We start from the raw sequence: 12,363 nt of genomic DNA on the forward strand, positions 1-12,363 counted from the left end.
ATTCTGACTAAAGAATACTGGGTGCACATTTCCTTTTACTCGCCCAATATTCTAAATTATTAAAGGGAAGTAATCATGCTTTATGGAGATCGCTCCAGACAATGCACCAACCCATTTGATGTATTAGGTTGTCCGGAAAATAATGGCCATTTCAGGAAGTCTGCTTTGAAATTGGATTTTATCATAGGATTTTTATTATATTTCAGGTAAACATCAGCATGATTATTGATTTATATGTGCTCTTTAATAATTTCTTACTTTTTTTCTTTCAGAAAACGTTTTATGGGCGAATGAGCCCATAATTTGGAATATGAGAAAGGAAGACTTACGATTACTTTTCCTGCATGAGTTTAAGCTTGGTAACAATGCTTCTCAAACACCTGCAAATATCAATAGGGCATGGGGAGAAGGCATCACAAGTGATAGAACAGTACGAAGGTGGTTTCAGAAATTTCGTAGTGGTGATGAGAGCCTTAAAGATGAAGAAGGTAGAGGACGGCCATCTAATCTTGACAATGAAAATTTGAGAGCCATTGTTGAGCAAAACTCACGGCAAAGTGTCAGGGAAATGTCTCGGGGACTTGGTGTCAGCAGTTCAACAGAGTCGGACCATCTGAAGCAAATTGGCAAGGTGAAAAAGCTCGATAAATGGGTCCCACATGAGCTCAACGAAAATCACTAAGCTCGACATTTTGAAGTGTGTTCGATGCTCTTTTTGCGAAACATTAATGATCCATTTCTTGACCGAAAAGTCACCTATGACGAAAAGTGGATACTTTATGATAATCGGAAATGATCAGGTCAATGGCTTGATTGTGATGAACCACCCAAACATTTTCCAAAGCCAAAGTTTCACCAACAGAAGATTATGCTGACTGTTTGGTGGTGTGCAATTGATGTTATTCATTACAGCTTTCTGGATGCTAATCAGAGCATCACGACAGACGTTTACTGCAATCAACTCGAAGAAATGCATCATCATTTAGAAAAATTGAGACCTGCATTAGTGAATAGGCGTGGTCCAATCCTGCTCCACAATAATGCGCGACCTCATGTTGCGAGAATGACACTGCAGAAACTCACAGACTTGGGATACGAAACTTTACCACATCCTCCTTATTCTCCAGATCTTTCACCCACGGACTACCATTTTGTCAAGCATTTAGCCGCTTTATTAAGCAACAAAACTTTCAGATCTAATGCCGAGGTTGAATCTTTTTTCAAAGATTTCTTAGCATCTAAGCCACAGAATTTTTATCAACGAGGCATAAATGATCTAGTTGATATATGGCAAAAATGCATGGCTGTTCAAGGATCATACTTTGACTAATTTCAATGTCTAGTGTCACCTATTTGATTAATAAATCCTTTTTCTCTAAAATTGGCCATTATTTTCCGGACAACCTAATAAAAGCTAAAAAATACAATCACAAGATCTAAACTAGCTAACGATAAGTGTTATATGGGTATATCCCGACCCCTTAGAAAGCTATTCTTTCTTCTTTGTAAAAAAAACATCGTTCATTAAATGTGAAGGCTTAAAGAACAAAATAACGGAAGCTAAAGTTACAAGGTTGCCGAAAGTAAACCCAAATCTATTTTCTAACCTCTTAAAATGTAATGAGTTGCTTCCCTTAAGTCCTGAAAAAATAAATTCATGATAAATGTTTATTATGAAACCAACTTTTTAAAAAGTCATATTTCACAAAATATTTTGATTACGAAATTTATTTTTTTCAAGCCTTTATAATTTGTTTTGTGTATTCATTTTATTTTTTTTTTTTTGCGGACTGTTGTTCTTATCTTTATAGTTATTGCTTTACGACGTTTCGGCCAATATATCCTCTGAATATTTTGAGGCGATTAATTGCAAAAGAATAGGAATGCTGAGTCTTGTAATTATATATCCAGTAATTACTGCCTTCCATAGTTGCTGTCTCCTTATGTTTTGGTCAATAATCCTCTGGCCTGCTTGAAGACGATTGAACCCGCTATCTTCAGTCAAACTCAACGGCGTTGGATAGACAGAGGATTAGTTAGCCAAAACGTGGTCAGACAACAACAATTATGGAAGGCAGTAATTACTGAAAATACAGTTACAAAACTCGACATTCCTATCGCGTTGCGGATAATCACCCGAAGAAGGCCAGAGGATTAGTTCGTCGAAACGTGGGGAAACAACTTAAAAAAAAAGACGAGGATAACAGTCCGCAAAAAAAAAAAAAAAATGAATACACGAATTACGAAATTAAAGTATCTGAAATCAATTTCCTTTTCTTTTAATAAGTGATTAATTTGTTCTTTTCCTCCCAGGCAACTAAAAAAATAAACGAGTTCTTACCGTCTGGGCAGGGTAACTGGGTGCAAGTAAGCAGACTACCCGGCATACACGTGCAGGTGTTACACTTATCTACCGACTTGAATGTCTCGCCGCTCTCAAATGACCGACCGTTGTACCAACAGAACGTTCTGCGCACAACAACAGGTGGTAATGTGGTGATTGGCACCTGAGTTCCCGGAGCGACCGTAACGATTGCAGGAGGCCAACTGGGATGCTTCGTCATTGGCGATACTTCATTCACAAGTTTTGATTTACGATCTGTAAAATAATCAATTTATTAATCTTTCTTCGAATTATTTAATAGAATTTAATTTTTTAAAAATTATTTAATATTTGGAATATTTACTGTTCTCATATTGAGTGTTATTCTCGTAACGTTTCGGCCGATGTAACCTTCCGCTTTTTCATGCGTATTCTGTTGAACTCAAGAATCTTTCTGGCGAACTCGGGAATCTTCACGGAATTTCGAACGGAACCCTTTATTTAATCGACGGGATAGCATGTTGTAGTAGTAAACGATAGTGATATAAAATAAGACTGTACATGTTAAAAATAGAATTGGTTTTATGCTTTCAAAATTCATACTAGAATTGTTCGCAGGGGCCTGTGGCGTAACGGATAAGGCAATAGGTAAATTAAGATTATCAGATGAAAGATGAAGAAAACTATGAGATTCATTTACCAATAGTGTGCCTTGGTTATTACTTATAGGGCGGTTTTCATCAGAATTTGTTGACATTGTATTAAAAGACAACCAACTTGTAATACACAGGAAAGCAGTCCCATGATAATGTGTTCCAGAAGCTATTGCAAAGAAGCTCCGTCCATGAAAATTCCACTTCATATGAAAGAAAACGGACAAGTCCTTTTTTTGGTTTGATAGTAAAAAAAAATATGACTGTTCAATCCTCGGTGCGGGTTATATTTAGAATCTCTATCTCTATCTGTTTTTCTACTATTATTTAAAAGGAACTTTGTGTGTGTGTGTGTTAATTCGTTCCCTATGGACTCCGAAACGGCTAGATCTATTTTTATGAAATTTCACTCAAATGTACTTTATGTATCTATCAGTGTTCTTAGATAGGTGTTATATTGGAATGTTGTCGGTGAGTATCGAAAATCGATAATAAAAAAAAATCCGATGGAAGATGGAACAAACGATTTTGTCCAATGTTAACACCGTATACAGCCTAACATTACACGTGGATTTCGGAAGTTTTATTACCACACAAACAGAAAGACATATAAAATCAACAGTAAGTTCATTGATATGATAGAGGCGCATTTGAAATAAATGTTTCTGTTTCAAGTGCAATTGAACCATGATATTTTACTTTTTCATCTAAAATTAAAAATCGAGCCACTATCACCGCACAAGCAGAAAGGCCAAGCATATAAAATCAAAAGCAAGTTCTTTGATATGGCAGGGGTGCATTCAAAATGAAAATTTTCAATTTAGAGATACTTGACTTTTGCATTTTTAACTTTAATTCAAGCAGTTATATATAAAAGTAATTAAGTTACTGCAGCGAATGATGTGAAGCTTCCTTCAGGCAATTGATTTGATTAAAAGATGCGCAATATCACCGATTTCGATTACAATAAAAATATGGGCGTGTAAAACATTCGTTGATCATCATTCAATCCCAGGCAACGTCGAATCTCCCTGCTAGCATAATTACAAATTACTAAAGACTTCTATCCTTTCATGACTGATGGAGCCATACATACATACATACATACATACATACATACATACATACATACATACATACATTTAGACAGACAGGTAGGATTTATATTATAGAAGATGGAGCGAGAGCATTCTACTCTCGCGGATTAAATAAAGAGTTCTGTTCGGAATATCGTACAGATTGCCAAATTCGACATAAAGATTCCCGAGTTCGACATAAAGATATGCTGTAAGAAGTGTAGTATTGGGAATCCCAGATTAAATGCTATATAGGTAGTTTTTAGAAATAGACAGATATGAGCATATTTGGTTTCCCATCAGTGATTTAGCAGGGTCAGAGAAGGTTAGATTTGACAGCCATCAAACTCAAGTCGTCTTTTGACGACCTAGATAGAATGCACCGGAAATTAAGGGAATTATGGTCGTAGGCTTCCGGTTGACGACCACATGGGCGGAGAGTGGTTTGGGGCAATAGAGAAACCAAATGGGAGATTTCGGGTCTCTCTCCGAACACCATGGTCCGAGATGATAGGCTTGCCTTGAATAAAAGATTGAAGCTTCAGTCCATCTTGTTGTCATTAATGAATCTGTCTGCAGTAACCACTCCCCAACGAGATGGAGACCAGCAGCGACCAAGAAGGCACCATCCGCTGGCCAAGGCAAGCAGGTATGTTCACATTATTGTTGCACATATACATCTCGGAGACTTTCAAGGCAAGAAACGGTGTAAGGATAAAAAAACACACACACACACATATAACAGTGAACTGCATGTAACATACGTAAGAGCATACACACCCACGCCCGTATATGTAAGAACGGTGACAACACACACACAGACTCTTAAAAGTACCCTTAGTAGTAAATGAAAAAGTAACAAGAAACAGTAAAAAGAAAACGAAGTAAAAGTAAAGGATTTAATAAATAAATAATACATAAACACGCAAACACCATCTTTAACAAGAGATTACATAAGATTACACAGTTATGTGTCTTAGGACACCTCAAATCTTTTAACAGCAAACAAGTCTCTATTTCATATGAAATTGTGTGTTTTTTCTAGTTTTTTTTTATAAAGACATTAGTTTTATTTTTTAAAAAAAATGAATAATCGGTTAGTTGTATTGTTTTACGGCATATCAAACCTTTTTGGATTATTTGATGCCAAATGAAGTAATTTTACTTACAGATTTATACTTCAAATTCTTAATATTTTCACATATTCATTCACGCTGTAAATTTTTGTTTTCTATATTTTTTACTATTGTGTCTATCAAGCCACTCGAGGATGAGGGTAAATGAGGCCGAAAAGGTTATCAGATGAAAGATGAAGAAAACTAAAAATGGTGTGAATTGATTATTACTTATAAGGTTTACATCAGAATTTGTTGATATTGTATTTAAAGATGACCAAGTTGTACTACACAGGAAATCAGTTTCACGATAATGTGTTCCAGAAACGTGAAGCTATTGCAAAGAAACTCTGTCCATGAAAATTCGGCCTGGTGGTAGGCATATGGAAGGAGGAAGACAAGTCCTTTTTTTGTGGCAAAGCGAGTTCTTGCTGTGAATGTCTTACAAGAGGTAATCAAAGATTGGAGCTCAGTCGAGCACAGTCCACGGTAATAATGATAAAGCAGAGAAACAAGAAAAAGACTGGACTAGCTACACATCTTCTAAGAGGAAAAGGGGTCGAAACCAAGAGAAAAGTATACTCCTCACCATAGTTTGATATCGATTTTGTACTCTGTCAAGACATGAAAAAGTACTCATTTCTAGTACTCCTCATTAGTTATGACAGCATGATTTCTATCTTTGGATGTGTTTTGTATATTAATTTTTTGGGATATATTCAAGGTTGTTTGCTCTTTTTGACTTTCGGTTTCTGATCCATAGTCGGGAAAATGGTAACAAGGAAAATATGGTCCCTTCTGATTAATGATTATCTTCCTCTTAATTAATGTGAAAGCCCCCGCCTTTTTCACCATGTTAGCAGTGGCTTTCTTGTCTGCTTGACCGTGTCTAATTATCCAGCTAAATGGACAACAGAAACCGGAAGTCAAAAAGCACAGAAAATCTTGACTATGACCATTTGTTTTCTATGAGGATATTTTATAAAACAAATATAGTCTGTGTTCATTATTTTTACAAAAATCGCTCCAGACAAGGCATTAAAGCCATTTGATGCGAACAAATATTAAAGATGATTTTCGCAAAGACAGGGGATGCTTGTTGGTCTTAGTTTATAAAAGAAGACCAAGGTTATAGATAGAAAGAAAGCAGTCATCAGGAAAAGAGTTCCACAAGCTTTCAGTTCTTGGAAAGAAGTTAATGACTTAACGTATATACGAGACACTGATGGGTACTAACAACCTGGTCATATTTCATAGAATGGTCATATGAATATTGAAACTAAGGAATAATTCGAAACTTTCCACAATACCCAAATTTGGGATTCTTTATTGGATGCGGTTTTGTGTCTCACCCAGGATTAACAGGAATAGCGAGAGCTCAGTAGTTGATAGAGTTGGGAAATAGGATAGGCAAAATAAAAATAAAAAAGTGAAAGGACCGAGAAATTTCGATTTTTGGGGTGGCTGGCTGAGGTTAGTGCGAACACCTTGCCAAAGGATGTCTGGGATTATTTAGTGATGTCTTGTACGTAACAAATTCTATTTAATCCATAGATACGATCCTAAAAGGTACTGCTACTTCGGGCCAGACGGCATCTGGGGGTAGTATCAAATAATAAGTAACTGTACACTTCAACTCTCAAACTGGGTCCTCACCATTGAATGAACTTTAATGTAACAATCGGGGGAGTATTAATAGGCAGTTTAGAATTATCTACTTCTGAATTAAACCCTAGATAGTTAAAAAAAATGTTTAAATGCACCTGGCATGCTTAAGTATTAAATAGAATTTCCTTTGGTCTGTTACGTTTAAGTGTAAAAATTGTTTCTGTTAGCCTGTCACATTTAGTTTAAAATAACACTTAAGTTTGATATATGATATTCGTTGGTCTGTCACAATTAAGTTTAAACATACTTTTCGTTGGTTTCTCACGCTAAAATTCGAAATAGAATTTTCTTTGGTCTCTTAGGCTTTAGTTGAACAAGGCTGATAGCCATTAGTCGCGTGCTCTCGTGTAATGAATGAATGCGTGAATGTAGGATTGACATGAAATTCTTAAAGATAAACTAAAATGACCTAAAAATGGGCTGAAATGACTTAAATAAATAAAAAGTAAATGACTTAGAATGACTTTAATGAACTTAATGATGACTTGAATGCTTAAAAAATAACTGGAATCCTTCAAAAACAACTTGAATGATCTGGAGAATGACTTGAATAGCTTTGAGACGGACTGGTTGTAAAGTGGGAGATCATTTTACATTAAGTTAATACAGAAAAGTGATCCCCCACTTTATATCACAAAGTTACAAACATAAGTACAGCATGTAGTAAGAACAGATGGTATTTATTTGCTCCCCCACTGAGCAAATTAGGCACAAGGCCGTTTTTAATGTGAGGTAAAAACCAGCTCCCCTAAAAGGGGTCACTCTGGTTACCAAAAATAATAATTGTCCCAGTATAGAGGGTTTCCCCTCCATTGACTGGTACAAATTATCTTAAGTGCAGTATCTGCCGGAACAGATACTACACTTTGATCTTGGCCAAAAGGCTAAGAAAAGCGATACTTATTTGCTCCCCACTAAGTACGTTTTAAATGTGAGGAGTGAAGGGGAAATGGGGACCAACTCCCCTGGGAGTAGGGGAGCTGGATGAAGGGTTGCCCCTACATTGACCAAGGTCTTATATGTAGGGGTTTTCCCTACATATGGTCTTTGCTTGCAATATCTGCCGGAAAAGATACTACACTTTGATCTTGGCCAAAAGGCTAAGAAAAAGCTGTATCTATTTGCTCCCCCACCGAGTAAATTAGACACAAGGCCGATTTTTAATGTGAGGGGGTGAAGGGAAAATGGAGACCAACTCCCCGGGGAGTAGGCGAGCTGGTAGTGACAATTGGTAGGAAGGGTTTCCCCTACATTGACCAAGGTCTTATATGTGTGGTTGCCCCCACATAAGGTCTTTGCTTTCAGTATCTGCCGGAACAGATACTACACTTTGATCTCGACTAAAAGGCCCAGAAAAAGCTGTATTTATTTGCTCCCCCACCGAGCAAATTAGGCAGAAGGCCGATTTTTAATGTGAGGGGTTAAGAGGAAATGGGGCCAACTCCCCGGTGAGTAGGGAGCTGGATGAAGGGTTGCCTCTAGATTGAGCAAGGTCTTATATGTGGTGTTGCCCCACATATGGTCCTTGCCTGCAGTATCTGTTGGAACAGATACTACACCTTGATCTTGGCCAAAAGGCAAAGAAAAAGCTTAAAAAGCTAAGAACAGCATCTATTAACAATAGACCTTTGATTTTAACCAAAAAGGCCAAGCACAAAAGTGTTACGGACAGACCGACCGACAGACCGACGGAGTGACGTATAGAGTCGCTTGCACGCGACTAAAAATAATTTTCGTTGATATTTCACGTTACGTTTTAAATATAATTTTCGTTAGTTAGTCAGGCTTAAGTTAAAAAATAATTTTCGTTGATCTTTCACCCTTACATTTTAAATATAGTTTTCTTTGGCCTGTTAGGCCTAAGTTTTAAATAGAATTTTATTTGGTCTGTCATGCTTACGTTTTAAATAGAATTTTCTTTGGTCTTTCGGGCTTTAGTTTTAAATAGCATTTTCGGTAGTTTTACATGATATTCGCCTAGATCTCACCGTTGAATTTAAAATGTAATTTTCGTTGGTTTGTCATGCTTATATATATATATATATATATATATATATATATATATATATATATATATATATATATATATATATATATGTGTGTGTGTGTGTGTGTGTGTGTGTGTGTGTGTGTGTGTGTGTGGATTGTTAATCTTAACTTTGAAATATTATTTTCATCGAAAAATATACAGATTGAATGTGCCCAGGTTAATAATATCAGTTCTTGTTTTTCTTATTGAATATTGAATAATAAATGGTGTAAGCAATTCAGAACAGAGAGAGAGAGAGAGAGAGAGAGAGAGAGAGAGAGAGAGAGAGAGAGAACGAGAAAAACAGAGAGAATACAGGAAGGATAAGGGACATAGATAGCTCACCGTTTTGTTGAATATCTCCCGAAGGACAATGAGCATCTGTGCAGTTGATATAGCCACCAACTGTGCAGTTGCAAACGGTGCACTTGTCCCCAGCCAAAAACATCTCCCCGATTCCATAAACTTGACCTTTGTGCTTGCATGCTTCAGGACTGGAAATCGGTGGGAAATCAATTTCAACAGGAATACCTGAATCATCAGATGCAAAAAAAAACGGGTTCGATTTAATCGAGATCATCAAAATATTAAATGCAAAATAATTGATCAATACAATTGAACAAGTGAAAAATATGCATCGATTTAGCACATATGTATTAATAGTAACTTTAATGCATTTCACTGTACTGCTTTCGCGTATAGCAGATATGTTTGTCATACATTCAGACTGTACATCCAAAAATAAGAGACTTGGGGGGGGGGGGTAAATATTTATTTTAAAACAGCTGTGTTAAAAAACTGTCCATTTAATTATATATTCTCTGAATTCAGTCGCTTTTGTAGCTCAAGATAAGAAATAGTTTCTGATAAGTATCGAAAATCGTTAATCGAAAATCCGATTAAAGAAGGGACAGTCAAATTTTGAACAAAAGTAACGCCTTATAAAGTGCATTAGAGAAGTTTTATCATCGCGCAAACAGAAGGGCCTGGCATAAAAAATTATAAGTAGGTTCTTTTATAAGACATGGGCGTATTCAAAGTAGACGTTTCTGTTTAGAACACAATTGAACCAAGATGTTTGACTTTGGCATTTAAAATTTTAATTCAAGTCATTATATAATAATACTTTTTTTTTTAAATCAACAGTAGATCCTCTACATTGCAATGTAGACTACAATACATTGTGGAATAAGTCACTTCGGTGAAGTTTCCTCCCGGTGCACCACAGTGGGTCCCTCAACTGGAGCAGTCAATCAATCGATTTGATTAAAAATGGGCAATTTCATCGATTTCGATGACAATAAAAGTATAGTGTGAATCATTCAATCCCGGGCAGCGTCCGATCTCCCTGCTTGTATTATTCTATATTTAAGTTACAAAATGTATCATTTTAATCAAGTTATTTTATGAGACGCGGGCTTACCGTTATTATCATTATTATTATCGTCAGTGCATTGGTGATCAGTACAATGTATAAATCCATGATAAAGGCAGTCGCACGTGTTACAACCATCAGATGATGGGAAAATGTCCCATAATGCATACTGGAAACCATTATAAACGCAACGGACCGCTTCTAATTGCGCTAACGTTGTTGGGGCGTTTCTTGTAGTCGTTGCGATGCTGGGTATTGTTGTTTGGGTCAAGGTTGTTGGTCGTGTTCGCTCTATAACAAAAAAAAAAATAACGAAAGAAAAGATGAGAAAATTAAAACAAAAAAGGGAAACATATCAATTACTTGGTTTTACCCGGAAATGCATGGGAAAAGGTACGTACTTCTACCCCTATCTCTGTGTTTTTATATATCCATATTTGTTGTTATTTTTTAATTGCAATAATTTTTAGTTTTCAAATTATGAATAAAAATGAAATAAAACGATTTATTTGCTGCTGATGGAAGTCTAAGGCAAAATTACAAAATAATCTTCAAACGATGCTAATAGAACAAAAGATTTTGGGATCAGAATTTCTTTCTGTATATATTAAAAGGCTCCACATTTAATATGGTCTAACAAGTTGAACGCTTAACAAACAAACAAGCCCACACAGATATACAATTTCTCCTCCCTATCCGTTCTCTCGCGCACACTCTATCCATTTTCTTGATCCGGTCACAACTCTGGTACGAAAACAACCCGATACAATCAATTTATTACAATGTATGACAAGCGTGCAATTCAATAAATCTATCGTTTTTTCAACCTGACTTTTGTCGAATAAGCTTTGATATTCGGCGCCCAGTTTCTACAACAAGCACGACGACGGTGGCTATAGTCAAGGTGTAAAAACAGGAAACAATATGTTATTTTGAATTATCGTTCCATTTATCTTCTGGATTTAAACTTATATGGAAAATATCATTTTAACACTAATTATACATAAGTAAATCGATATCGCGACAAATAAATTTCTACAATCGTCTTTACCTCAAGATGTAATCAACTTTGTGACACGAATTTCCAATGGTTTAGCTGTTTCTGAAAGAAAAATCATGGAATATTCTATTTTTTGGATTATCCAAACTACGTGGCTAAGCGGTCTAAGCCACCAGTTTCTTCGGAGGCGTGGGTTCGTGTTCCACCGCTGCCACCATGAAATAATTTTTCATGGCTAAGAAGGAAGAAAGACAAAATGCATGATATAATCAACGAGTCGTGATATGACCTCCATTTTTATTTTTTGTAAACCGCCCAAAATAAAAGGGTGTGTGTATCTTAACTCTTTTAATTAGAGAGTTCTCTAAGGGACGGTAACGGTTACATACTATCACGTTCTGATTTTGCATGTTATTCTCTCAACGTTTCTGGCGGTTTAATCTCTACTTTCTTCAAGTGCGCCTTGTCGAATTCGGAAATTTTTATGCTGAAATTTCCGAGGATTGTGTAACAAATGTCAATAGCCCACAATGTCGATCACGTTGGGATATTAGTAGATATCACCCTAAACTATTGATCCCAAGTTGAAGAGCCATTGCCCAAAACATGGAGGTATTTTAAAGAAGGCTGAGTGGGGAACCATCCTTGATTACATCAGAAATACCTCATGGCGTAACACTGTGCAAATGAAGGCGATCGGACAATCTATGGACCGAAATGTTGGAAGAAAAATATCTAAATTGTTAACATTAGTCCAAATAATCCGAATCGTTATTTTCATGGCAAGTGCTCGTCTGAGCTCCAATCTATGGTCTCCCCTTGCCAAACTTTCATGAAAAACACTCGTCTATCTTAAACCATTATCAATAATTTCGCCTACTCTTTATCTGTACCTAAATCTAAACGTAGATTCCATGAACAAAGCTTCTTTCTTAGAACTGGACGCCTGTGAACTCTGTTCAGTTTCCCTGCTTTCCAGCTGACTACGATATGGTCGTCTTCAAGTCCAGTGTAAACAAGTTCTTGATGAGCCGTTCCCCTTAAGTAATCCAATTTACCCAATTTCCACTACTAACTATTACTACGATGCTGTCCCATTGTCTACTGTGCACTCATTAACCCCC

General features: G+C 36.4%; 1 protein-coding gene and 1 pseudogene across 1 annotated transcript in view; both read right to left on the reverse strand.

Moving 5' to 3' along the window:
- Nucleotides 1-12,363, reverse strand: part of LOC145260238 (uncharacterized) — a 64,292-nt gene that overhangs the window by 48,126 nt on the left and 3,803 nt on the right. Inside the window, exons 2-4 of the mRNA XM_080118065.1 lie at nt 10,288-10,530; nt 9,210-9,395; nt 2,342-2,599 (exon numbers count right to left, since the gene is read on the reverse strand). Coding sequence (XP_079974191.1) covers nt 2,342-2,599; nt 9,210-9,395; nt 10,288-10,530 — 687 coding nt within the window. The remainder of the gene's footprint in view (nt 1-2,341; nt 2,600-9,209; nt 9,396-10,287; nt 10,531-12,363) is intronic.
- LOC145260854 (U2 spliceosomal RNA) lies at nt 7,587-7,733 on the reverse strand (annotated as a pseudogene).

Source organism: Euprymna scolopes, chromosome 36 (genome assembly GCF_053919585.1).
Source record: "Euprymna scolopes isolate OS-2025 chromosome 36, ASM5391958v1, whole genome shotgun sequence".
Classification (NCBI taxonomy): domain Eukaryota; kingdom Metazoa; phylum Mollusca; class Cephalopoda; order Sepiida; family Sepiolidae; genus Euprymna; species Euprymna scolopes.